Source organism: Anser anser, assembly GCF_964211835.1.
Source record: "Anser anser genome assembly, chromosome: 3".
NCBI lineage: Eukaryota > Metazoa > Chordata > Aves > Anseriformes > Anatidae > Anser > Anser anser.
Window position 1 is genome coordinate 43,625,906 of NC_139722.1, and position 25,901 is coordinate 43,651,806.

Sequence of the window (25,901 nt, forward strand, 5' to 3'; positions counted from 1 at the left end):
ACTCAAGAGTTGTTTTTCTGTCACTCCGTTGACCTAGGGCTTTGTTCTTCTCATTTAGCTCTACAATGATTTTGAGTTAATTCTGTGAGTCCCGCTGAGATCCAGAAGCAAATGAAAATGAGAACAGCTGAGATTTTTGAATCTGAGTATGTAATCAGATTTCATAATACTGTTAGACTGAGCTTTTCTTGTGATGGATGTACCATGAAAAGTTTTTGCATGATATGGTTCACGACTTTCCAAGATTTGTCGAACAACCTTAGAAAAAGTTGTTCTATATTGCTGATAGAATCTACTTGTTTCCTACATTTATTGATAAAATCTTTTCCATTTTTCCTCTCAGCGTTCAGGAAATGCTGACAGGTCAGAGGCTTTGTCAGTCGAGCTCCCATAACGATGCTGTCCTGGCAGCCCTGAACCAGCAAAGAAGTGATGGCATACTTTGTGATATCACCCTTATTGCTGAAGAGCAGAAATTCCATGCGCATAAGGCAGTCCTGGCAGCCTGTAGTGACTACTTCCGAGTAAGTCCAAAGATTTATTTTTTTTCTTTTCTTACAATAATATTGAAAGTTACTCCAAGTGTAGAAGGGAGAATGGTTATCCACACCATACTGAATAAACTGTAAATTTGAGCCTGGAGGAAAATTCAGTATTAATGCATATCTGGTAGAGTATACAACTTTAAATATCCACATACCTACGATAGGAAAGAAATGCAAATAGAAATATCAAGGACATAATTAAGTCCTTTTTAACATTATTAATAATTTAGTCTTTTTTTTTTTTCCCATGATGAAGTTTCTTTCTTTTTTTTTTTATTTTTTTAAGAACTTGGGCATTTAGAGAAAGGAAATTTAAATCTTAATAAATATAAATCAGCTTGATAAATAAATTTAAATCAGCTTGAGAGTGAATTTTTATAGGAATGTAAACAGTTATTCTCAAAGAGGACTGGTAATTTTATTCTCCTCTCAGAGCCTGTAGTAATGTTTTGAGTGTAATAAAGCTTGTTTTCAGAAGCAAATATTCCTGAAATGTAAAGGTTAAAATATTTTTTGCGAAACCTGACTAAATCAGATGCTCAGCATGGAAAATTGAACCCACATGATAAAGGTGGAGTAGTTGAAAAATTGAGATTTCTAATAGAAAAAGCTTTTTTTTTTTTTGTAAGAGGCAAAGCTACCAACCTTCATCACAGTATATCTGTTCAAAATGTTGGACTGTCTGTAGCTCTTTAGTTGACTGGTGTTGTTTTTTTAAAGTGTGAGTCATTCTGTTGATATTTGGAAACTAAAGCTGAAATTAATTTAAAGGTCTGTTTTCTGTAACAAAGCAGGTTTATTTAATATTTTGCCTACAATGTAATTGTATTGCTACAAGCACCATTATGGTGACCTTTCTGTTCTGTTAGAATAGTAATACAGTGTATAGCAACTTTTCAGTATCCCTAATTATTTGAGCATAATTTTCATCTCCTTTGGAGTTGTCTCTTTTTTTTTTTTTTTGGTCAGAATTGAGTAAATTATTCTATATACTTAAGAAAGAAATATTGTTACCTTGATATTATTTTTATCGTGATGACTTTAAGCCAATTGATTGCTCATTTTTTGAGCTTGTCTGCATGCTTCTGTGTTCTGCTCATGCAGACTTTGGACTGTGGTAGCTGTTAATATTGCTTTTTCATGGTGCCCTGGCCTGCTGTCACAAAGATTGCTTAGCACTGTTTTTTTCCCTTTGCCCCTTCCCTTTACTTCTGTGCAAAGATAAAGAGGGATTTGGGAGCTCTCTAGCTCCAGTGAGTGCTACATATACCTGCTGGTGGTAGATATACTGCAGGACTGATCTTCTGGCTTAGCTGAAATATTTTAATAAGCGTGCCACACGATTCCTTGAGACCTGTGAAATGCATTCCTTCCAGAGCTATTTGTAGTCAGTGTACAGAAATATCATAGAGTGGGCAGCTGTACCGTGTTTAAGTGGTGTGGTAGGAACAGCTTCTACCTTAGTCACTTATTTATTGACCATGAGATTTGGGGCGCAGTGACTCAGCTTGTCACTTCCAATTGAGTTACTTGCTGTTTGCTGAATGGTTACTGCAAATTGAAATCTTAATGCCTTTTGGCAAAGAAAAAAAAAAAGCTTTATAGTAGATCAGATTAATAATTGCTACATAAATCTCTCCTACTAAAAATACCAAATGATTTATGCAGCATTTGGTAATTTGATCTGCCCCCAAACTGTTATAATTTGGTAGGACATATTCTTCAAACTTCAAGTATTGGCTATAAATATGAAACTCTTGCTTTATGAAATCAGTCAAACAATTTCTATTATTAATGGACAAAAAGCTTTGTTAAAAATTGAGAAATTAGATTTGATTTATTAGATTTATTCTGCAGAAACATGGTGAAAAAGTGACTAGAATCGGGAATATAGTATGTAATCATTAAAAAAAAACACAGGTTGATTAAAAAATAATAGTTAAACTGGGATTATAAATGTTTTTATATCTAGGGAAATTTTGTCTAATTTGAGCTACCCAAGCATTCATATTCTAAGATATAGGAGAATGACGGCAATTTTCATTTAGAGTCAGGGAAGAGAAATAGACATCTCCAGAGGATGATAAAGGAGGGTAAAAGACTTATTTAGGATGAGATGAATCACCATATGGAATTGCCAGATTTCTCTCCACTGGTCATAAAGACTAGACTTAAGTGCTTCGTATTTAGCTGTTAAAATTACATAAGGTGAGTTCTACCCTTAGTTTTCCTGGATTTTCTTGGAGGAATTGTTGGAAGAACCTTGTGGTCTTTCTAACTGTGCAGAAGTCATTGCCAAGATATATTTACCTTTCACTAATTTTTGAGAGACTTTTTCATGTAAGCACAGAACTGCAGGGGATAGGATTCTGAGAACATCAGATGTTGGAGTTACGTGAATAAAACTGAGATGACAACGCTATACATCAATGTGACACAAAGAACTTGCCTTTCGTAGCTTCAGGTTACTGTAGCTCACAGATTTGATTAATATACCAGCCTGCCCCCAGCTCTCTCTGGGGTGGCTGTCGTCCAGTTCTTCTGATCGCATAGATTCCCAAGAAGTATGCCCAATTGTACTCAAGGCTCTGTAATAAATGAATATTTATTTTTGTTTTCTTTTTTGCCACTTCTCTAAAAACAGCTTGTACAAGAGACGGGATATTTGCTTCCTACAGATCCCGCATACGGTTTTCTACATGTTCTTTGTCTATTTTGATTTAAATGGAGCTACTGCTGAGATTGTACTTTCTTGATGAGAATAACAAATCAGCCGAGCAGCATGTTTCTTTTCAAATTGCCATTTATTTTCTTGTTTTACTGCAACAGAAACTTTAACACTTTAGCAGGATGACTGTGTGTCCCGTTACAAATGGATGAGAGTTGGAGCCATTGTATGTAAAAGAGTGGTGAATGTCAGACATTGGTTTTTATTATCAATTTTTCTTTGGGGTTATAATCTGGGGTAAATTCTTCATTTGCTTTTCTAAGACAAGACAGGGACCTGAGCTTCATCAAATACTGAGCTTTGACCAGCACCAGGGGTAACAGCGTGCCATCCTGGCTTCCAGCTGGTATAGTTAGTCTTGTAGTTTCAGCTGTGCTGAAACATGAGTGTTTAAATTAGAAATTAGAATAGTTCAGTAGGAAGGGACTTACAAGGGTTATTGAGTCCAACTGCCTGTCCTAAGTATAACATCTGATTTGGGAGTTTGTATCATTTAGATACAAAAATACTCTGTGTGTATGACTTTCTTCCTTTTTTTTCATAGAAAAAATACAAAGTTGACAGTTTAAGCACTTGAGGACTAGGATTTTCAATTTCCTTTCTTTACACCATCTACTGAAGGACCTCTTCTTCTTTCAAAATGAGCTAGGGTACACAGGAGTCAGCTTCTTACCCTTAAAGATTCATGTAAAGAACAGTAAATAAACACATTTTTATGAATTATTTTCTTAAGTAACAAACAGCATTATAGGCAAAGTTTTCTGTATGACATGCTGCAATTTGCTGTTTGTCTCAGTCTATTGAAGTGAGACAAGGAGGTTTAGTTACTGAGTATATGTAAATTGTGATAGCTCTAGCAAGCTAAGTGATTTCCAATTAAAAGATATATTTTTTTTCTTTTTTCCCCTCTGGGAACAAAATGAAATGTTACTGCATGACTTTGTTAGTAGGCATTTACAGTGTTGGCAGGTGATTATGTAACATCAAGCTTTTCTTGTACAAAATGCATTGGTTTTCCAGTCAGAACAACTCCTTTCTCCTTCCTTATTTTTCGTTTGAGTGGATTTATAGTCATAGGACTAGATTATTTTTTTCTCAGATGTACATTTTCCATGTTATCTGGATTGACAGGATTATATCAATTAACTAGAATAGATTTTAAAATGTCAATTATATCCTGATTTTTTTTCCCACAATGATCACATTCACTTCTTAAGAGAATCTTTCTTTGAAATTAACCTAATAGATACTAATTTTGTTTACAGTCTTCGTACTTTTAATTGTCACAGTTGATTTTTAAGCATTTTATTTTCAGAATTTTTCCTGTTCTCTTTCCTCCCTGTCAACAGAGTATATCTTCCTGTGTACACAGCAGTGCTGATTGTTCTTATTTTGTAATATGTTGCATCATTTCTGCGTAAGGTTAGAGAACTGATTTTTATAAACAAATTCTTGAGGTGTGAAAGATTGTATGAAGCAAACAGTTTCCAAGGTCTTGTTACGTAAGTCATAAAGACGAAAAGGCTCTCCCTAACACATTTTAGGGGTAGCTGTAAGGACCTCTAGTTCTGACATGCTATTATGACCTGGAATGGTTGCTTATTTAGAAATCCTTCTCCCAGGTGACATTTAAAAATGTTAGATCTTTGCATTTGGACCAAATAAATTCTGTTGTTCTAGTAACATCTATTCACTGCTGAGACTTTTGTGCTAAATGAGGCTGTTACCCTCACTATAAGCTTCCTGAGTAGGTTGGGAAACATTTCTATGTCTAAACTTTTCCTGGGATCAGTTTAATTTCATCTTCTCAGTTGGAAATTACAATGTATTTGAGAAATTAAAGTATTTCATCTGTTTTAATTGCCTAACACAACTTTGGTAGATCTCAGTCACGTAGATTCACTGTGGCATCTAAATTTGTTTCTAAATTATTTTTTTTCAATTTCCCAAGCATATAAAATCTTTGCTTTTGCTAAATGATGTATGTGCCATCTTGTTTTTAATTACCGTAGGCTCTTCAACTCAAATCATTTAAACTATAGCCTTCATAAGGATATTGCTGTTATATTTGCTAGCAATTAACTTGAAGTAAATTCCTATTTGTCTGTTATCTGCCTGTAACTTGCACCCAAGAGTAGTATTTTAATGAATTTGAAACCCAAAGTTCTAAGTTAGACCAATCACTGTCAAGGTAATGCTAAGAAGGAAATGCAATTGAAGAACAGATTCTGCTTAAGTTGATTCTGTTCAATTTTATCTTCTCAGATATGAGCTATGATACATAGAATTCACAGTCCCCAAAACAACAACAAAAAACATCTCAAAAAAGCCCTAAAATGTTTTACAGTACTAAAAGTTCCTAGCCAAATCTATTAATTTAAGAGATGATTTTTGTCTAACTCCTGAACTTATATCTAATACAGACTTGATGAGGACAACACAGGCTGAAACCTAACTTTTTTTTTTTTTTTTTAATGTAGCATGATAATACCGTAGGAATAGTATGTGTTATCAACATCTTTACTAAGTTTAATCAAATCGTTCGAAGTAATGAAGCACAGGCATGTGTGAAGTGGCTTACTGTCTGAAGGCCTTTCTATCTGAACAAACTGTTGTTTAGTTCTTAACTGTGCATGAAGGTGGTTTGCAAATGATTTAAGGCTTTCTAAACGAATATTTTACTGTATTTACTATCAAAGTGGACAAGGTAATGGGGTGTGTCTGGGTTATTTTACTTAGTTCAGCCTTATCTTTGCAATTAATGCTTCTTTCTTCTGTGAAGTTCTGAAGCAATTTTCCATTGCTGCAGACAGAATTCCCACAGCATGGCCGTGTGGGTACTATCACAAACATTTGTAATATTTTCTAAATTCTATTTTCAAATACCCCACAGTTATGTTGTCAGTAAATACGTTTGTCACAATTCTCATAGTGTGTAAATAAATTAATTGCAATTCTGCTGCTCTGAATGGTAAACAATATCATGTCTTACTCTCTGAGTCATCCACTTAATTTTTATTTTTACTTTTTTTGAATTCCCTGTACAGTAAGTGCACCATGAGTAAGTGTGGCAGAATCAACTCTGCAGTTAGTGAGGTAGGCCTTAGGAGACTGTAGCTCACCATCTCTAATTAAATTAGTGTTATAGCAACATGTGGTGGTTGGTAACTATTCAACTGATATGTTTTCTCAATTTAAAAGCAGGGCAGAAAGGAGTAGGAGTCATTGCAGCCTTGTTGCTGTAATTTCCAGTTCTCTTTGCCATCTTCTCTTTTGCTTCCTCTAGGCTACCTCACTTTAATTTTTCAGCATTTTTATAGCAGAGTTCTGAAGCTGGGCTGGGCTCTGCAGCAACTTGTGTGTTGCTGCAAGTGCCTGCCAGTGGAAAGCCAACTTACTGGAGCAGGGCTGTGGCATGGAGCTGTTTCACACAGATTTTCTTCTCAGTCTCTGCAAGCTGGTGAAGTCTTAAATCTTAGAACCGTTGGATGCAATAGACGCTTTCTATATTTTGCAGTCCTCATTAGTATCTTCCTACACAACCACAGGAGAAGTTAAAGCTGTTATTCTGTGGGTGTACTAAAGCTGAAAACCCCTTCTTCTCCAACCACCTGAGTGATTTACTTGGGCAGTGTGTCACTTCCAGGTTCAGCGAGTAGGACTGACATACCGTGAGAAGTATCCAAAGAGAGGCAAGACTGCTGAAGAACTAAAAACATGATCTATATCTTGCATTCGCAAAGGGTACATAGGTGGTTTTAGGATGTTTTAAAGCTATAAAAATAGCTGTTTTTCTTTTGGATGCTTCTTCAGGGTTTCATGCATTCCACTTCATTTGTACAAGGAGAAGCCCATCACAATACACATGCTTTTGCCTTTTACATTGCACATTATGCTTGTTAGAACTTTTATAGGAAATATCTTACTTTAAAAAAAATCAGTTTCTTCATTGTCAGCAATGCCATTTTTTGCACCTTGTTAACAACTTCATTTCAGTAGCCTGAAATGCAGTATTGGCTAGTTGAATTCTTGTCATTGTAGGCCTTCATCTAGCAAAACGTTGTATTTAAGCAGTAGAACCTCTATATTTGAGTGTCCTGAACAGCTTTATGTTGTTGGTAAATGCTGTAAAATGCTGCTGGTTGCTTATCTTTGGCAGAAGTTAATCTGCCTAAGTTAACCTGTATTCAAATTTAGACATCTAAAACCAGGCTGAGTCCCAATCCAGTCTTACTGGATGACCTAGTGTGCAAGTGACCAATGAATTAAACTGCCTCTCCGTTTAACAGGTAAAGCCTCAAAAGAAAGAGATACCCTTAGCAGCATTGGGTGAGAATGAAGAATGGCCCACTGTGTCAGATTGTTGACTACTTGCTTTAGCAGTAGCTGTTTGTGGTGCCTGGAGAAAAAGAGTAAGAACGGGCTAAACTTAATGTGTCCCTGAGAAATCCCATGTGTGCTTAGCTTGGGCATTTCCAGAGCAGGGTGTGATTTCTGTCTGTTCAGTAACCCTAAAAAAGTGTCTCATCCAAGCTTTTACCCTGTTTCCCATTGAGGCTGTGCAAGAAATGTTGTCCACTGTGTGCTCTGACAAGCGACCACTTCATTATTGTGAAGAAATACTTTTTGTTTGTTCTGAATCTGATTTCTACCAGTTTCATTTCATTTCTCTGGTTCTTCTGTTGGAAAAGACAACAAACTGTCAGTTCCTAGGTGTTCTTCTCATGGCACTCAATCATCATCTCTCTTTCAGGTTGGAGGCTTCTAACTTTCTCAGATATTACTCAAATGGAAGCCGTTCCATATTCTTGGTCATTCTTTGGATCTTCTCTAGTATATCTTTCGTGAGATTTGTGTTAGGCGAAGCATAGACTTCTGCCTGGGCACAGGGTTGTTTTCTGTTTTGTTCTCTCTCAACTAAAAAAAAAAAAAGTCTTAAGTTTTTTGATTGCTTTTTAAAACTTTTTTTTTTCTTTAACCGTTGCGTACTGAACTGACACCTTAAAGAAACTCTCATACTGCAAGACTTCTCTTTTGAGCTGTAATGTTCAGGAGGGACACCATCACTTTCAAATTTAGGATGTTTTTTCTCATGTGGATCACTCTACATTGAATTTTAGCCCAATCACTCATCTCATGCAATACTTTCACAGTTTATCACATTTTGCCTGTGCCCTTACTAATTGGAATAGCTTTGTCTCAATGGATGCTGTAGCTGTACTGGTCTCACCCTTTTCCAGATTGTCTCTGGATATGTTAAATATGCAAGACTGACGTGCTCCACTGGAATCATCATTCCCCTGTAAAAACTGGCCAGCTATTTTATTTTATTTTATTTTACTTTACTTTATTTTACTTTATTTTACTTTATTTTACTTTATTTATTTTATTATTATTTTATTATTATTCTATTTTATTTTAATTTTCCCCTCCCCATCTTCAATCACTCTTTTATCCAGGCAAAGACCTCTCTTTTTCTTTCCTCTCTTGGATATTTCGTTTTAAAGGCCTTTGAAGAACTTCGGATTCACAAAAAAGATTTTGACGCTTTGTGGAAAAGTAATGGTTAGACCCCAGTATAACATTCTCTTCATCAGTAGACTATAGCTGTTACTTTTACATGTATAAAAGCAATTTTACATGTGTGTGTATGTGTGCGCAAAACTCAAAATCTAGTAAACCATTTACCATTTCAGCTGTGTGGAGCATTCTCAGCTCCATGGATGCAAGGAGCATGGATGAAATAAGAATGTGGTCTTCCAAGATTTACAGAGTACCAGCTATAAAAGCAAGCAACAACTGTACGTAAAGCTCATTTGAAAGCAATATTACTAGATATTTAGATACCTTACAAAATATCTGTGTTTTTAGAAGCGCTCATACCTGGTACTAAAGTACCTGCCCTTCCAGAATTTGATTTCAACACAAAAGGAGTAGATATCAAGCCTGTGGAATTTTTGGGAATAATTAAATTGGCATCATTGGGGTTTGTTACTTTAGAGGGGTTTTGTTTGTCAGAGGTGAAGGAAAAGTCAAAAATTAAATGAGAACAGCCAAATGTAGACTACTAAAAATAAAATGAAGAGATGAGTTTGTAGAGGCATTTGTTCCAGAGGAGATAGCTGATCAAGGGCAGAGCTCAGCTGATGATGAAAGTTACTGTGAGAAATGACTGTAATATTAGCAAAAACTTGGTTAGTCAAGACGTTCTTCTTCTATTTAGCAAATAGCGGATGCTTAATTGCTGTTGTAGGTTTTCTCAGTAAAAGGATATGGAAAACCAAAGAAAAAATTGGTCATTGAGCTGGCTTTGTTTTCTAGGCTTTGTATCAAATAGCTTAATAAAGATACCAGTGGGTATTAGGTGTGGTACTTTAGCAAAGTTATACTGTGATCATTATGGAAAATAGTTTTATAGTCATAATGGAAAACAAGATTTTTTGAAAGATATAAACTGTTTCTAGTTCAACCCTTCATAAAATGGGCTGGATATGAAAGGTATCTGGCACAAACCTTCATAAAATGAACCATTTCAAATTGCAGCGTTAGGCTTCTCACATAACAAGTATGCTTTTGCAGTTAAGCTGCAGAATAGGAGATAATTGTTGCAGTTTACTATTGGTTGGTACCTTTGGATTTCAGTGTGTAATGACATTTACGTCACATAATGACTAGCTTCTTAGAAGCTAATTATAATAACTAGGATTATGTTATTCCAATTCTGCTAAATGAAACTTTGCCATACAACTATTTAGTTATGACTTACATACCGTGAGGCGAGAAACTTCTTGTCTTGCTATGTTGAGTTTGCTTTTAAAAGTAGCCCTCTTAAAGGTGTCAACACTTTCTCTTTTTCTTTCTTTCTCCCCCCCCCCCCCCCCCCCCCAAAAAATATAAAGAAGGTTTGCCTCCTGGAATGAAAAGTGTTGTGGTAAAGTGCTAGCTCAAGAGCTGACTTTTATTCCAGTTTTATTTTGAGCTTGGTTTTGATATCACTTGCTAAAATCATCAAAGGAACAATAGGCTTATGCATTCACTGGGAAGCATTACACCAATTTAAGCCAAAATTTGCAAATGTGACTCATACTTCTCTGTGCTTGACTGGAGATGCTGTAAAAAAATATCTGTTTTTAGTTATGCTGCTCTCTTTATATTCCAGAAGGCAGGCCTATTTAAGAGTGACTATTGTTAGGACAGGCTGTACGTTAATGCAGATTTCTGCAATGTATTGCATGGCATGGTCCTTGCAATTCAGTTTTCTTTCTTCTGCCACAGTGAAAGTGATTTTGGCATTCAGAATCACCTGTAGTGACTCATTTCTTTTGCAACAGTGAAACTAAGGGTACTGTAGCTGTGGTAGTTCACTTATTATTATTATTTATTATTTATTATTATTATGATATGGGATTGCACATAATTGTAGAATTATTGTTTCTGAAACATAACTTAGGCTACTTTTGAACATAGGCCTTTTTAGTGATGAAATCATTAGCAACTCATCAGGAATAGTAAGCAATGATCTGTCCTTTTAACTTCTATCTCAAATTATGTTTGTGCATTTAAACAGAAGTTTGGAGAAGTCATGTTACACTGGCTATTAAAAGTATGATCATCAAAATATGTACTATATTTAATGTATATTCAATCAAGAATTTAACTTGTTAGCAAGAAAATGCTTCTCTAGTTGTTTATTTTGACTGAAAGTAATAGACCCTGTGCCTTGTTACAGTCAAGAAAATTACTTTGTTCTTGCTGGGTGGCTCCCAACGAATGTGCACAAATCATATTCTTAGCTCTTCTAAACAGCAGTGCAGCTCTTTACTTCCATTTATTTTACTTGTTTCTAAAGCTACTAAGTGGTATCTCTGCATTAAAAGTGCAATGCAACAAGTGCATAACATAAATGATTGATTTGGTATGCTCTTAGGTGCAGTATATCACTGTCTGACACTGATGTACTGAAAGAAATGGCAAAAGTTCAAAGGAATTTGCTAACAGTAATGCAAGCCTTCGGTACTGTGCATAAAATTGTATATTGTTCAGTTTCTCCTGTGTTTCTTTTCATCTCTTTAACCATATAGTCCCTTAAACTGGGAATGAGAGCCGACCTTTTAATTTTACAGGATTTATTTTAGTTGAATGGCAAATGCTTAAAAAACAATATTTAGATAGATTTCATTGAGCAGATGTATTACTGCAGGCTCAGTTATCAATGATTGACATTATGTGACATTTTCTCTGAGAGTTTATACAGAACTTGTTCAGAAGAATCATGTAATAAGCCTCTTAATCATATTTTGTGTAGTTGGTATTGATGGATATGTTTTTTCAGTGTGCAGGAGACTCCAGAGGACATGGCTTATGATTGATTTAGGACAGACAGGCTTAAAATGGGAGGAAAACAAAACAAAATTATCATGTTAGTTATGAGAAGAACAAACCATGTTTTTACATGCAGTGAGGAAATATTTACATATTAAATTGATTATTTAGATAAGTGTATGTTACATATCTAGAATGTGGTTAATATTTGATGCAGACTGTCATCTGTCAAAGTAGTACCTTGATTCTTGTTTATTCAGTCTGATTTTTTTATTATTATAGGTAAAAACAGCAAAGAAGAAACAATATTGCTTATGTAATGAAGAATTAGAACATGGAAGTTAAGAACAACTAAAGGTTAATACTACAAAGGGGATTAAAAAGATTATGAGTTATTTATTTAATATTACTGTTACGCGAACATTGAGGTGATATTTTTAGTACAAACTGCAAAGGAGAAAGTTTTGGCCTGACAGACTTTATAGTCCAAACAGATGTGTCTCAGGACTGGATATTTACAAATTTGAGCAACCCATATAAAGATAAAGTTAGGTACCAAATCAGGAAGAATTTAAGACTGTAAATTGTTCCATTGATGCTGGTAAGATTCCAGACTTAAAATTACACATGCAATAAAAAATACTGAAGTATCACATCATAACTGAGTTCCCTGAGCAGTGTAGAAAATTGATTCAAGATCTCTTAAGTGCTAGTTTACTTTCTTAATAGCTTTTATGATGCATCAGAGAAGTACAATCAATTTCCTGATAAGAAAAAGATGTAAAACAGATGAACATAGAAGTAAATGAATATGTTATGGGAAGTGAATCTGAATAAAGCACTGCATTTACTGAAAATGCCTATCTATTTTAAAATATTTTAAAGAAGAACTCAAGCAATATCATTGTGGAATTGTGGAGGCAGAAATTTGAGATGATAATTCTGCTCTTTTAAAACAGTAAACCAGTACTCGATAGTGTTACTTACCTTAAAAATTCAGTGCAAGAAGATAAATAGGTAACCTTGACAATGACACTCATAATAGTTCTTTACCAATTAGCTTGCTTGAAAGACAGAATAGATGTTCACTCATTTTCAGAATTGTCCTGTTTTCTTCAGGTCTTACAACTACATATTAGTTTTTTTATTTTCTTCAGATGTATTTCTGAATTGGGTGGAAGAAGTTAGTTATGGAGGTAATATGACTACCAAATAAGCTGCTTGTTTCATTTTGAATCTTAGCTGTAGAGTTCAGTAATAAAGATGGCATGCTTACGGTTTAATTTATGCAAAGAATGGTGGGATTTTTTTTTCCTGTAACTTTTGACCAGAGTTCTTAAAATATAGCTGATAATTTTTCAGGGAAAGTAGGAGCAATTATTTATTTACTTATTTTTAACAGAGTACTCTGTACTTAAGAGATGAGTAAGCTCATGTGCACAGAGGCTAACTTGCTGCTAGTTCATCTTGACATCCTGTGTGTTCATCTTTTTTGAGTGTGTTGCAATGAAAGGAACTACAAGAATGCTAGTTCACTCTGTGCCAACTTTCCACTCTCCCTATCTGGTTGTGATTGTGAGGAAGGTATACCCTTTACAGTAGAGCATATGTCAGATTTCTGGACACAAGAGCAACAGCTGAAGGTAAAGGCAGGCTCTGGTACCGCAGTTGCAAAAGCTCTAACTGCCAGTTAGAGTCAAGGATGAAAGATAACAGGGTAAGCTGAGTGGGAGATACTTGTATTGTGCTGTGTGAAGCAAGCCTGGACTTGCTGAAACCCTATGAACACCCTGGGAATGCAGCTTCTAATTCAGATGTTTCTGAAGAATCCCGGGATTACTGTGTTTGCTGCCTGACTGATAACACCGTGGTTGAGCAAGAGTTTGTGCAGTTCAGAGCTATGTGTTAGTGGGGGGGATCCAAGTGTTCTTCAGCTGTTGTAGTAGACGTAGGACTAGGGCTGCTGATAGTTATCAAAACAATGTTTGAGAACAGCAAAGTGGAATGGAAATACTCTTTTTTTGGGTTACTGTAGATTAGCTCAGTTCACTCTGTTTTTTTGAAAGCTTAGGTTTATTTTAAGTTGCTTTTAGAGATGAATCAAAGAAAAATAAAGATTTCAGTCACTTCACATTCTTGCTGAGGGAGCTTTGAGATATTTCAGAGGTTATTGTTATGCAATGGAACAGTTTACTTTATTCCTGGAAGAGCCAGGGCATTTCTTGAAGGCAGTAATTTAGATGTTCGTTTGCTCATCTCCCATTTGGAATGTATCACAAAAGTTGGTTGGGGCTGATGTAGCTGAAACAAGGGATAAGCATAAGAAGGTCAAGGCAGGGAAACGGAAGGCATTATGTATGGATTCAGCCTGTCATAATTGGCAGTCTGCAACTATTTTTAAAGAGCTACTTACCCCTAAGGCTTTTGAACTAGAAATGACTTACACAAATTCAGGTAAGTGAAAGAGAACTCAGGTTCTTTATGTATAATTATATACGTACAATTTGTCACATGAAACACACTTAAAGGTGCAAACATTTTTCAGTTTCTCCTTCCTGTTATGGTTTGTAGTTTTCATTCCAGAAATACTCATCTTAAGAAAACAGAAGAAATTCTAAAGATGAATATAAAGAAAGGAAGCAATTAACTTCTGTCTCTTCAGCTTTCATTCCTCAGTTCAGTCAACCCATTACTTAGGATTAAAGTTTTCACCTATTTTAGGTATCTAGGCTAAGCTAAGTGTTTAGGCTTCCTCTACAGTTACAGAGTAGAAAGGATACTTGATACAGCCTCACCTTGAATATTGAGTGTAGTTCTGGGCTCCACAATATAAAAGGATAGTAAGATATTTCATCACACTAAGTCATGTAAATGGGTGTCTAAACATATCTATTTCTATCTATTGATTATCCACAAAACACTTTCACTTAATTTTGTTATACAGCTGCCTATCTTTACATACTGTTATTACAGGCCTCAATGACAATTTGTTCTCCTATTCTCTCAAGTTTCCAGTATTTTACCAATTTTCTTTCTATCCAGTATTTACACAGCATATCATTGCTCATTTAATGACATTTTTACTTTCCTTTAAACACTTCTTAAATATTAAACAAGTTTTCTTCAGATTTAAATTAGCACCTAATGGTTTTCAATGTCTTTCAAATATATTCCTGTAATTTATTTGAACTTGTATCAGTGTTCAAATTGTACATGCATGTATATATTAAACTCCCATCAGAAAGCTTATAAAAGCTGAAGAATTCCAGTTTTTTTCTACCTAGGTCACTAGTAGTAAGTCACTTAAAATTTTGGTCACCATTCTTTTCAAGTATAACAATTTATTCTTTTTATATTTGTTTACTTGTCTCCTGAGACTGTATGTGTTTTATAATTCTGTTTCTGTCCTTTAAAAGGACACTGGGTTGCATGGAATTCACTGAAAGTGTTTACTTGTGTAAAATATTGTACAACGTGATTAAGTTGTTTTCTGACGATTTACTGCTTGCTAAGCCTGCCAAGGCTATAAGATTGATGTGTACAAATGGGGACAAGCTCATTACTGTCACAGATATGGATCATCTGAGTAAGTAAGAAAGTGACTCGAAGGCAAGGAGCAATTTTGTACCTCACTCTTTCTGACAGCAAGCAATTTGTATTTGGGGGATTTTTAATATTCTTTTCATGTTTCTGTATTCCTAAAGTTGTATTTTGTGAAGGAGTCTGTACCTGTTGTTGCAGAGCTGCATGACTGATTAAAAAATCAATGAATCTAGACACTTTTTGTCTAATTTATTACAGTTAAATTAAAAAAAGTATACATTATTATTCTGATTTGGTGGTGTTTCACACCCATCTTGCATTTTGCTTTTAAAATCTAAGCAGCTGCAAAAGCTGAGCATGGGAAGTTAGAACCAATGACTGTGCTATGCATCATTTACTCAGGCTGTTCTGCCCAGTTACATCAGATCTGATCACATCTTTACCTGTTGTTGTGTTGCATTCAGTGTTGAGCTCTTGTCTTATTTTGTGTTCTGTGTAAACAGCTCCGTAAAGGTGCCTTTGGCTTCTGAGGGCAAACCAGTGAAACTGCAAGGTGCTGTGTATTAAAGGCCAACCAACTTGCTATGCATCTTCAAAGTCAGATTTTCAAGAGTCAGAGAGCTGCTTTTGTCAAATACAGTTTGATTATTTTTATCCAAGGATTGTGCTCTTCATTTTCATTTTCCTCTCAGAAGTTCGCTAGCTCTGATTCTGTTTCAGGCCTAGATTAGAAGAAGAATGGAGGGCTGTTTCCTCCCCTCTTTCTCTTTTTATGGGTAATGAAGTGTCTGCCTGCTTCACAGAAATGAAGTTTGTAGCTAGCTACATCCTAGTTTGCAGCATCTCAAACAAATGTGAGCTCAGGTGGAGACATTTGTGACTGGGTGGGTATATGCTGATCCCTGAATTCTAGAGCACTTGTCACAGAATGGCAGGACGATTATCTTCAGTTTTCTTTTGGGGAATGGATTTAGTTCATTAAAATCTTGACTAAAGAAAGCAGAATTTAAGCAATCACTTTATTTTCCACAATGTTCTCTCAATGACTGATTGGATATCAGAGCAAGACCTGTAGATTTAAAGGAACTGGAAGAAAAGATGGGTCCTCTAATCAGTTGTCTTTGTTGTAAAAAAGGGAACTGCAGTTGACATATTGGCAATTTGGGTGCTGCCCACACTCATGACCATCTTGGAGGAAAAAAGGCATTTTCAAAGAAGGCTTTATTTTGTCTAAGCAGAGGTATTTTAGAGCAAAGTATGAAACGAATAACTTATAATAATTAACATTTCATGTTTAGCCAAAATTGGTAACTTTTCTGGTAAGTTTGATTTTGAATTACGCACTTGTCTAAAGATTTTATATATCATTATTTTTCTTGTCTGTCACTTGTACAACTACCTGAGATGTTTTTCTTATTGCCTTGTTTTTAATGTAACTGAAAGAAAAATAAAGTAGGCTACTAGCTTTGCATTAAAAGAAGGACTGATGGATCTATTTAAGTGCAGAGAACTTCAGAGCATTTTCAGAGATGCATCTGAAATCTGAGTTTGACAGCCCAACCATAACTCATTCTCTAGGTATTGGAGAAGTCTTAAGCCAGAATTTAATGACCAATGTATTTCTACAGTTAAAAGCATAACAATCAAGTACAGCAGCCTGAATTAAAGACTGGGTTTCTAAGCTCAAATTCTGCCAATGGTCAAGCAGATATTTTTTCATGCCAGATTAAACTGTCAGGCTGAGAAGGAAATTTGCCTGCTGGTAAGGACACTGAGGATCATCAAGCAGAGTTCGGTTCTCCTGTGTAGGAGACTACTTTCCTGGTGGCTAATTCAGTTCAGCCGAATGTGGACTGTCTGAGGACCATTGCAGACCTTATCTTGCGGTTAAATGCTTTGGCGTTGCTCCCTGAAAAATAAATGTTACTGAATGTCAAAAACTGCCAGAGAATGCTTAGAGGGTCGCCATGAGAGAAAATGAGCTCTGTGTAGCAGATGGCACATAAAGCTGCAGCCCTGTGGCTTACTGGCAGCTACAGTTCTGATAGCACGCGGCTCTATTAGACTCTGCCTGTGCTAGTACTTTAGATGGATAAAGGCTTGTTTTCTGTCCCTAAATGCAACTGGTGCAGCGTGGCTTAGGTCCTTGTGACTAAACCTCCTCCCCTCTGCAAACATCTTGGCCTTATCCCTTTGGAACAGCCACGGCTTGAGGTACTGCGTGGACTGAGGCCTGGGCATTGCCTCAGAGGGCTCTGGCTGGCAGGGGCCAGAGCCGCGCCGAAGGCCGTGTTCGTGAGGCACGGTGGGCGATTACACCTCGGTCCCTGTGACATCCCCTTGAGTTCACTAGTTTAGGCGTAGTAATAAGCCATGCGTAAGGACTGTGCTAGAATCGTTGTGGTACTGTAGAATAGTTTGTAAATGTAAATCTAGTAAGACTACAATGAAAACCTGTATTAGTTCATCACTGAAGTGATTTCTTGTCTACAGATGAGATTCATGTAAGTGTTCCTGTGTACCTGAAAGCTTATTCCATTGTGAGACATTCAGTCTTTGATCAGAATAGAAACTTTATGAAGTAACGATGCTCTTTAGATGGTTCCCATGTTCAGGCAATTGCTGTAGTACAGCCAGAGAAAGCAGAGCATGCAGCATCTTGTACCTTGCAGGCATTTGCAGGCTTTCTGCAGGCACTGCATGAAGAATCTGGTTGTAATGAAGGTGTGCAAATCCACCCCATGAGAGCTGTGTAGGCAGGTGGTGTTGTTAGACTTTACCCTCTTTATTCAGGAGTTGGTGTGACAAAGGAGTATTATCCAAAAAAGTGTATTTAGTAATGAATATCTGAGATGACAAGTTTGTTTTCATAGCGAGGGAAGTACCTATGCATACAGTGACACAATTGTTTCACTTTCAATGGCATCAGTGCAAAAGGCATTCTTAGAAGAAGAGTATTCTGAAGCTCTTAAAAGCTCAAGATATTTCTGAATTTTGGAATATATCTTAGCAAAAATAAATGTGAATGATTTTTTTTTTTCTTCTAGTTCCAGTCCAGATGTATGTTGACATACAGGATCTAGCTTGTGTACTTCACATTATTTAACATTCATTAACTTTTTTAAACTATGTATTGTTGCCATTGCTTTTGTCTTACACACAGATTAAATCAAAACATGACCTGCCGCAACACTTCTCTGTGCTAACTGGTCATATTGCTACTTAATAGAATTAGCAACAGCTGATGCATGAAATGTTTGGTACAGCATTATTAGCGGTAGTGTAAATTCACTCTTGTGCAAGAATTTGAACACTTTCCCTGATTTCTCCAAGGCAGGATATACTCTGTAACATTCAAAAGTTTAAGGACACATTGATAATACATCAAAGCATATGGAGTGTATAAATCTGACTATAAGAAAATAGTTGTTCATTGGTGTGGTGCTTAGAAAACATTCTATTTTTTTCATGGAAAAACCCATATTTTAATGAAAAATATCAGTACTCCTAACCATGACACTTGTGAGTAGTAACACAACACAAAACTACTGGTAACATGCTCATGCTTAACAAATACTTTTGAAAGGCTTAGTGTAGGTAAAATGACATTAAATATTCCTCTTTTAGGTATCTGGTGTGATTTTTTTTAATTTTTTTTTTGTCTCAAGTCTTGCATTGCACTTCTGGTTGTCATATACTGTGATTTAAAGTCACTTTACTATGTGAAGTTTATCCTTTTTGGTGAGAGCATGATTTATTCTGTGATAGTTATGCCCAATAGTGAATCTGTTTATGCCTAATATTGTAGGAAATTCTGTAGTTACTCCATTTTACCATATTGTAACAGATAATTTAGGAAATAGATATGCAGCCCTTCCCATTGGCCACTGAATTTTTTCCCTACTCAAAGTGTAACAAGTTTAAGTGTTAGAAATGTTTCTATCTCACAACATTCACCAAGCATCCCCAGTAACGCCAAGCAGAAAATAAACAGAAAAAATACCTATCAACTGTGCTGACAACGTATTACATACAGACTCTGGATAGCTGGTGCCACATCACAGGTCATAGACTTAACAGAATGTGTTTACAAATAATATCTTTTTCAACACTCAAGTATGTGATATTAGTAGCTCCAACAGCAGCATAGACATACATGATAAATAATCCAGAGTGGGTGCAAATTTGAACATACAGACAATTAAATGTGAACTGGAAGAACATCTTAACCAGAAGAATATCTCAAGTACTGAACTTCAGAAAGAGCTCCTAGGGCATAGTTTTTTATATCTTAAATTTGAACCCTTAAATACAATGGAAATGGGAGTTAAGACCTTGAAAAGCTGTGCTTCTGGATATAATCATATCAGCATATTAACCTGGACCAGAAATTCACTTGTAAAGTGTTTTTTTTTATTGTCCCTGTTAATTACTTTTGGATGAAACTAAACCATCATGCTACAGGTGCTGGTGGGTACAGACAATGGTTAATCTGACGTAAGCAATCAAAAAAACACATTTGGCATGAACTTAGGTTCTTGGAAGGAACTTCTTTGTTCTACAAATCCACTCCATTGTAGCACACTACTGATGAACATAAACATAACCCCTGTTGTTCAAAGAGCAGCAACCCGGGTTTAGTGCAAGGGAGAAATTTGTAATGGGAGAGAGTTACAAGGTTACACTCTATAAAAAAAAGATTGAAGCTTATTTGTCCCACAGAAATAAGGTGGAAGTTGAATTGGAAGAGGCACACTGGAACAGTTGTAAGCCCTTGACTTGAGCTATAACGTCAAAGCTTGGAGCAGCATCCAAGAAGTGGTTGATATGTCTTAAATTTCTAGTTCAGAAGTGTACGTGACACATTCTGGCTTTTAGTTAGGACATTGTTTTTTGTTGTTGTTGTGTTTGTTTGTTTGTTTTTGTTTAGTTGTAGCTATGACTAAAAACCTTGGATCAAGCCTCGTTGGCTCAACTTGAGAACTAGGAAGGTGTCCAGTAGCTATATTCAGAGTAGGCTTGCATTTATATCTGATTTGCTGTAGCTCTTTCCAAAACCCTGGGGATAAGCATTAGTAAATCGGTATTTTCTTTATTTTTCCATTGAGCCTGTCCAGTATGCAGAGGATGTCTTTGGATGAAACTGACGGCTATTGGCATTGTCTCTATGCAATTAACAAATGCAAATGAAGCATTATTTTCAGATATGCTGGAAGGCACTGCATCCCAAAAAGTGTTTAAGGGTCTCGGATGCAGGGCAGGGCTTTGCCCATGTTTGTTGCGTGGCTAGTTGTCAACTGGTGCTGCATTTTGGCCTCAAGTTCCCTCTTCCAGACGAAAACTGGAGGTCTGCTTTTACAAGGAGCAGATGGTTGATGGGTTTCTTGCAGCTCCTGGCAAGCCCTGAAGCCTCACAGTAGCTATTAGACTTCACTTGATACATCTAATGACAATGAAATGTCTAACCATGATTACATTTTTAAAGGAATTAGGAAGACGTCTGAACTTGTTATATATATTTTTTTCATGTGTACATCTAGGTCTGTTTCACGGCTGTGTCTTACATTAGTGTGATAAACCTTTTAAACTATTTGACATTTCTGGAAGGAGCCCTGTTATCACTGTATTTCAATGAGAACTGCAAAAAGACAAGGACTGGCCATGCGATAAATGTCAAAAATGCTTATCCTGGCTGACTTCCAGGCAACAGATTTATGTCAAATTATGGTATTTTAATGATGAAAAGGCTAACACTTTCAGAAGAAATAGCTTATTTGCAAGAAACTCTCAGTTCTTGAAAGAAGCTGCCTGAGTCTATGTGAATGCCGTGTGATAAATTGTTGGAGAGGATAGGGCTTATTTTTAACTTTAAACTCAGCAGTGCTTGGTGGATAGGTTGCATATACGAAATCCAGTGTGCTTGTTGACTGCCTCAGCTTCTGCAGGTATCAGCTAGAGTAGCCACAAAAGTAGACGAACGTATATAATTCATAGCAAGTGCTCCTTTAGTGGAGTTCTCCAAGGTAAAGTTTGCTAGCCTATGTAGGAGTTTTAACAGCTTTACACAAAACCGACTGGGGCTAAGTTTAGACTCTAGCAATGACAGATGGTAGAACTGTTTAATTTATTTGTTCACAGTTTACTGTCAAAAGACTGAGAATGGTGTATCTTGTTAAATGTGTGGGAGAGTAGCAGAAGTAAAGGTTGCATTTTTGGAAGAGCATTGGACTGTGGAATGGGAGTGACAAGAGGAGTGAAGGAGTGATAATTAGGGACATGCAACAGGAGTGCAGACTGGCAGGGAAGAGCACGGGGTAAAGATGGGAATTTAAACTTAACAGGGACGGGAAGAAAAAGATTCCTACAGGGATCCAGAGGCTGAGTAGGGTTGCTTCAGTGCAGGGAGGCACTGAAGGCTGATGTCCTGGAAAGTAAGACTGGATGAAGGGACAGCTACCTTTCTCATCGTTACTTGTAGGTAAGTCCAATATAACCCGTACTAGTCCTCGGTGTAGGTTTTATGGGAAGATTAATGTGGTCTGAGAAACTGGGTGAATAAAAAGTAAAGGGAAGTTGGAGATGCAGTCACCTAAACCTACATCCTTACTCCTCTTTCAATAACTTGAGTATTATATTGTTCACATTCCAGTCTGAGGTGATACTTGGAGAGCATTATTTAAAAAAAGATGTGTTAATTGCCTCTTTGTCCCATACAAGTAATTGTGTATGGCTTATTGTCCTTCCTATATATACTGATACTATTCATAATAATAGTTTTTAGTTCTAGTGGTGTTTGTAGGGATTTTTTTCCTAAGTCCATTTTTTTGTTATTTTTATTGAACAATACTTTATTGTGTGACTGTTCCCATTGATTTCACCTAAATTACTTAGGAAGTATATATTCATGGGCCCAAGTGATTTGTTTCATTTTTTTTCAGAACAAGTTTCTGTATTTCTTTATTGAGAAAAGGACTCTTTTGCAATATTGATTGCTATGGGGAAGTATTGAACGCTTGTTATAGATCTCACTCTAACTCACAAGTCAGTTGCTATTTAGAATTCTTTTCCACGGAAATACAGGAGTTAGCGAAGATGGAAAAATGAGTCCTGTTCTTCCTGGACCTTCACTGGGGTTATTTTTAATTCTTAATAACATTTCTTTTCTTTTCCTAGGCAATGTTCAGTCTCTGCATGGTTGAAAGTGAAGCTGATGAGGTGAATTTGCATGGTGTCACAAGCCTAGGTTTAAAACAAGCCCTGGACTTTGCATATACTGGACAGGTACTGTACAGTTCTTCAAACTGAGAGAGAGAAGTTAAAACAATTTGCAATAATAACAGATCACCCTTAAAGAACTACTATAAATGATTATTATTCACACTGCCCAGTACAAGGTCTTTTGGTTTAACAGATCTTATTTTGGATATACTGCTGTATCTGTGTGTCTGTATGGTGGTGTGGGGGTGGCTGGGGTGGTGGTTGGTGGTCCCCCTCTCTCCCCGTAAGAGGGATTATCTAATAAATATACTGTTTATGTGCATTGTATCTAGGCAGTGAACCATACAGGACTCCTATGCCCCTTTTATGGTGGTCTGGTTGTTCATAAAAATTAACATAAGTTGATCTATCTGCTAAATATGGGAGGAAAAACACACTAGGTGCTTTTCTAAAAATAAATATTTATAAACCATTGCTGTGCTTGAAAAATTATAATTGAGGGAAAATGTAGTATTTTACTTTTTGGGCAGATGCAGTCCAAGTCTTTGTAAATGCTTACAGGTAATACACTTTTTTTTTTTTTTCATGTTTTATGATAGCATGTTACTAGTGTATAAGTCAAAAAAAAACTTTGGAGAATTGGAGAATGTGGAATGATGCTCCTATTCCCACCCCTGTTGCCCTCTCCACAATGATACAAAACAAAACAGCACAAAGAAAACATGTATGTTTCCTGCCATGCCAATGCACAGTATACCTGGTCAGCACTGCTATATGATGCCATCTCAGTTCAGTGAGTTGAGAACTTCTTACGCCCAGCTTGGAGTTGCATTGTTTTTGCTGTGCATTTTTAACGCTCTAGATAAACACACGATTTCTGGAATTATTGCTAAAATAATTGAATATGTTAAATTTGAAAAGAAAAGCTTAAATCCATATCTAATTATTCCATATTATCATTATATTATAATATATTATATATATAATGTATAATATATATTATATAATAATAATATTAATATTATTATATTATTTAATTATGGGTTGTACTACGGTATGAGTATCGGACCTTTTTTTTTTTTTTCATAGGGAATTAAATAGAAATAAGGGATTTATATGTATTGCCACAAAACAGTTAATAGTTTACAATTGGCCTTAGAGATTAACCCTTGAAATTCTTGTGTTTCTGCTTTTATGGAAAACACAGCTTATTCAAATCTTTCCCTTTGATATTAAAAAGAGAGTGAAAGAAAGAGAGAGAGAGAAAAACAGAAAGATACTGTACCATGTTACTGAATTGGCTGAAGGTATCAGTGTATGGCTTGTCATCTGTATGTTTTGTGTTCTCTCACTTGAAAGTTTTGAAAGGTGAACGTTTCCTGTGCTGTTGAGCACTTGTACCATGCTCAAAGTCATTCAAGAGTATGGGCCTATTATTCTGAAAAGAGAAGTCTTATTGCTAAATGGAAGTATTCAAAATACACTTTCTAAAGCCAATTTTAAAAAGATGGGTTGTAATGGACTTGTATCTGACCATTTCTGTCTGCTGTGAATAGAGGTATGCTCCCCTGCTGTTCGGCGAAATTGAAACTTAAGTAAACCTGTGTAAAATACGTTGGGAACCACAAAAGGACAGATTTGTTTTCTTTAAGCCAACAGTCCACCCCACCTTGCTGCTGGGATAGTATCCTCGGCTGCCTAGTAAATAATATGTGCCTTCTATCCTTGATCCTTAGTATTTTGCTAAATCTGCATTCAGTTTGAATGTGTTTTAACTGAAATGTAATCTGTATAAAACAGTGTATTGGAGACATCTGGTGGAAATATTCAATATTGCATGATAGCAATATTTGATGCCTACAGTTGTTTAAAATTATCAAAGTTAAGAAATTTAATTTTTAGCGTGATATTGCAATCTGATATCCATCTCTTATATCCTTGCATTATTTTTTTTTATTTGAAATGTGACTGTGGACTTAAATTACTGATGTTATCGTCCTGTGTACTGAGGCAGACAGTGCTTTATTGTAATAACTGTTGTAAATCTTTTGCTTTTAAGGGAAAATTGATTTTTCAATAGAAGAAAAGATTGTAATACGACTGAAGTTAAATTTAAATAATATAAGAATTCAAGACTGTTGTGGTTTAACCCGGCTGGCAGCTAAACACCACACAGCCGTTCGCTCACCCTCCCCCCTCCCTCTCTGGGATGGGGGGAGAGAAACGGGAAAGTGAAGCCTGTGAGTTGAGATAAAGACGGTTTATTAAGACAGGAAAATAATAATAACAATAATAATAATAATAGTGATAATGGTAATAGTATTAACAATAATAATGTGTAAGAAAACAAGTGATGCACAATGCAATTGCTCACCACCCGCTGACCGATGCCCAGCCTATTCCCGAGCAGCCGGCCCCCCCACCCCGGCCAGCCACCCCTATATATTGTTTAGCATGACGTCAGATGGTATGGAATACCCCTTTGGCCAGTTTGGGTCAGCTGTCCTGGGTCTGTCCCCTCCCAGCTCCTGCTGCACCCCCAGCCTGCTCGCTGGCAGGACAGAGCAAGAAGCCGAAAAGTCCTTGGCCTGGTGTAAACACTGCTCTGCAACAATTAAAACATCAGCATGTTATCAGCGCTCTTCTCATCCTAATCCAAAACATAGCACCCTACCAGCTACTATGAGCTACTTAACTCTGTCCTAACTGGAACCAGGACACAACCGAATTAATGCATTACTATGATTCCTTATCATATAACAATAAAGAAATGTTGATATAGAAATGCATAAAAACTCACAAAAGGAATAGTAGCAGAATGCGATCTTGCTATATCTGCTTTTTCTCAAGAGTAAAGTTGAGACAAAAAACGGATACAATTTCATTAGCTTGTTCTGTGCAGCTAGACTCTCAGTAGTTCTCTAATAATGAAATCTTTATCAAAAGTGACCTTTCTTCTTACTCAGCTGTTCAGCAGACAATCTACTTAAAACAGGCATACAGCAGGCTTATTTGGAGGGGTATTGCCCCTTTGACAGGCTCTTCCCAGAGTGTTATATGTGCTAGCAAAAGATCAAGGCAAAAGTTGAATTTAGTGAGTGAGTGTTGTGATATGCAGCTAATGGTTTCTTATTCCATAATGAATTTGAGGATGCTAAGGTTTCTTGTTTTCTGCATCAAGAGAGAGAGGAACCTCAAATCTGATTTGTTTTCTCTTCCAAATCCACAGTGCCCAAATCCAATGCCTACAAAGATGAAATTCCAGATTCTTGTCAGGATTTGCAGGCATGATTTTTCTTTTGGAATTACGTGTCACTGTCCTAACTGTCCTTCCTAATACAGGATCGTGATCATTTTTTGGTGCTCTTACTGCCATGTCTGTAGTGTCCTAATGAAAGAATGGGGTTTATTTTCCCCCTTTTTCTTAGAAGGAGTTGAATCTACATTGTCTGAAAATAAGAAAACTTTTCTGATTGACTGTAATGTAGTCTAATGGATAGTTCCTTCAGTGTTTTTGGGTGAAGCTGAAAAATGAAGACACTGAA

General features: G+C 36.3%; 1 protein-coding gene across 15 annotated transcripts in view; it reads left to right on the forward strand.

Annotated features, from left to right (window-relative positions):
• Positions 1–25,901, forward strand: part of KLHL32 (kelch like family member 32) — a 124,210-nt gene that overhangs the window by 31,014 nt on the left and 67,295 nt on the right. For 13 of the 15 annotated variants that reach the window (XM_083828715.1, XM_083828726.1, XM_083828720.1 and 10 more), the window contains 2 exons: positions 344–524; positions 22,312–22,419. In XM_083828715.1, coding sequence (XP_083684841.1) covers positions 344–524; positions 22,312–22,419 — 289 coding nt within the window. Of the gene's footprint in view, positions 1–77; positions 147–343; positions 525–22,311; positions 22,420–25,901 lie in introns of those variants that run through there. The other 2 variants (XM_083828725.1, XM_083828723.1) reach the window with 2 other exon arrangements.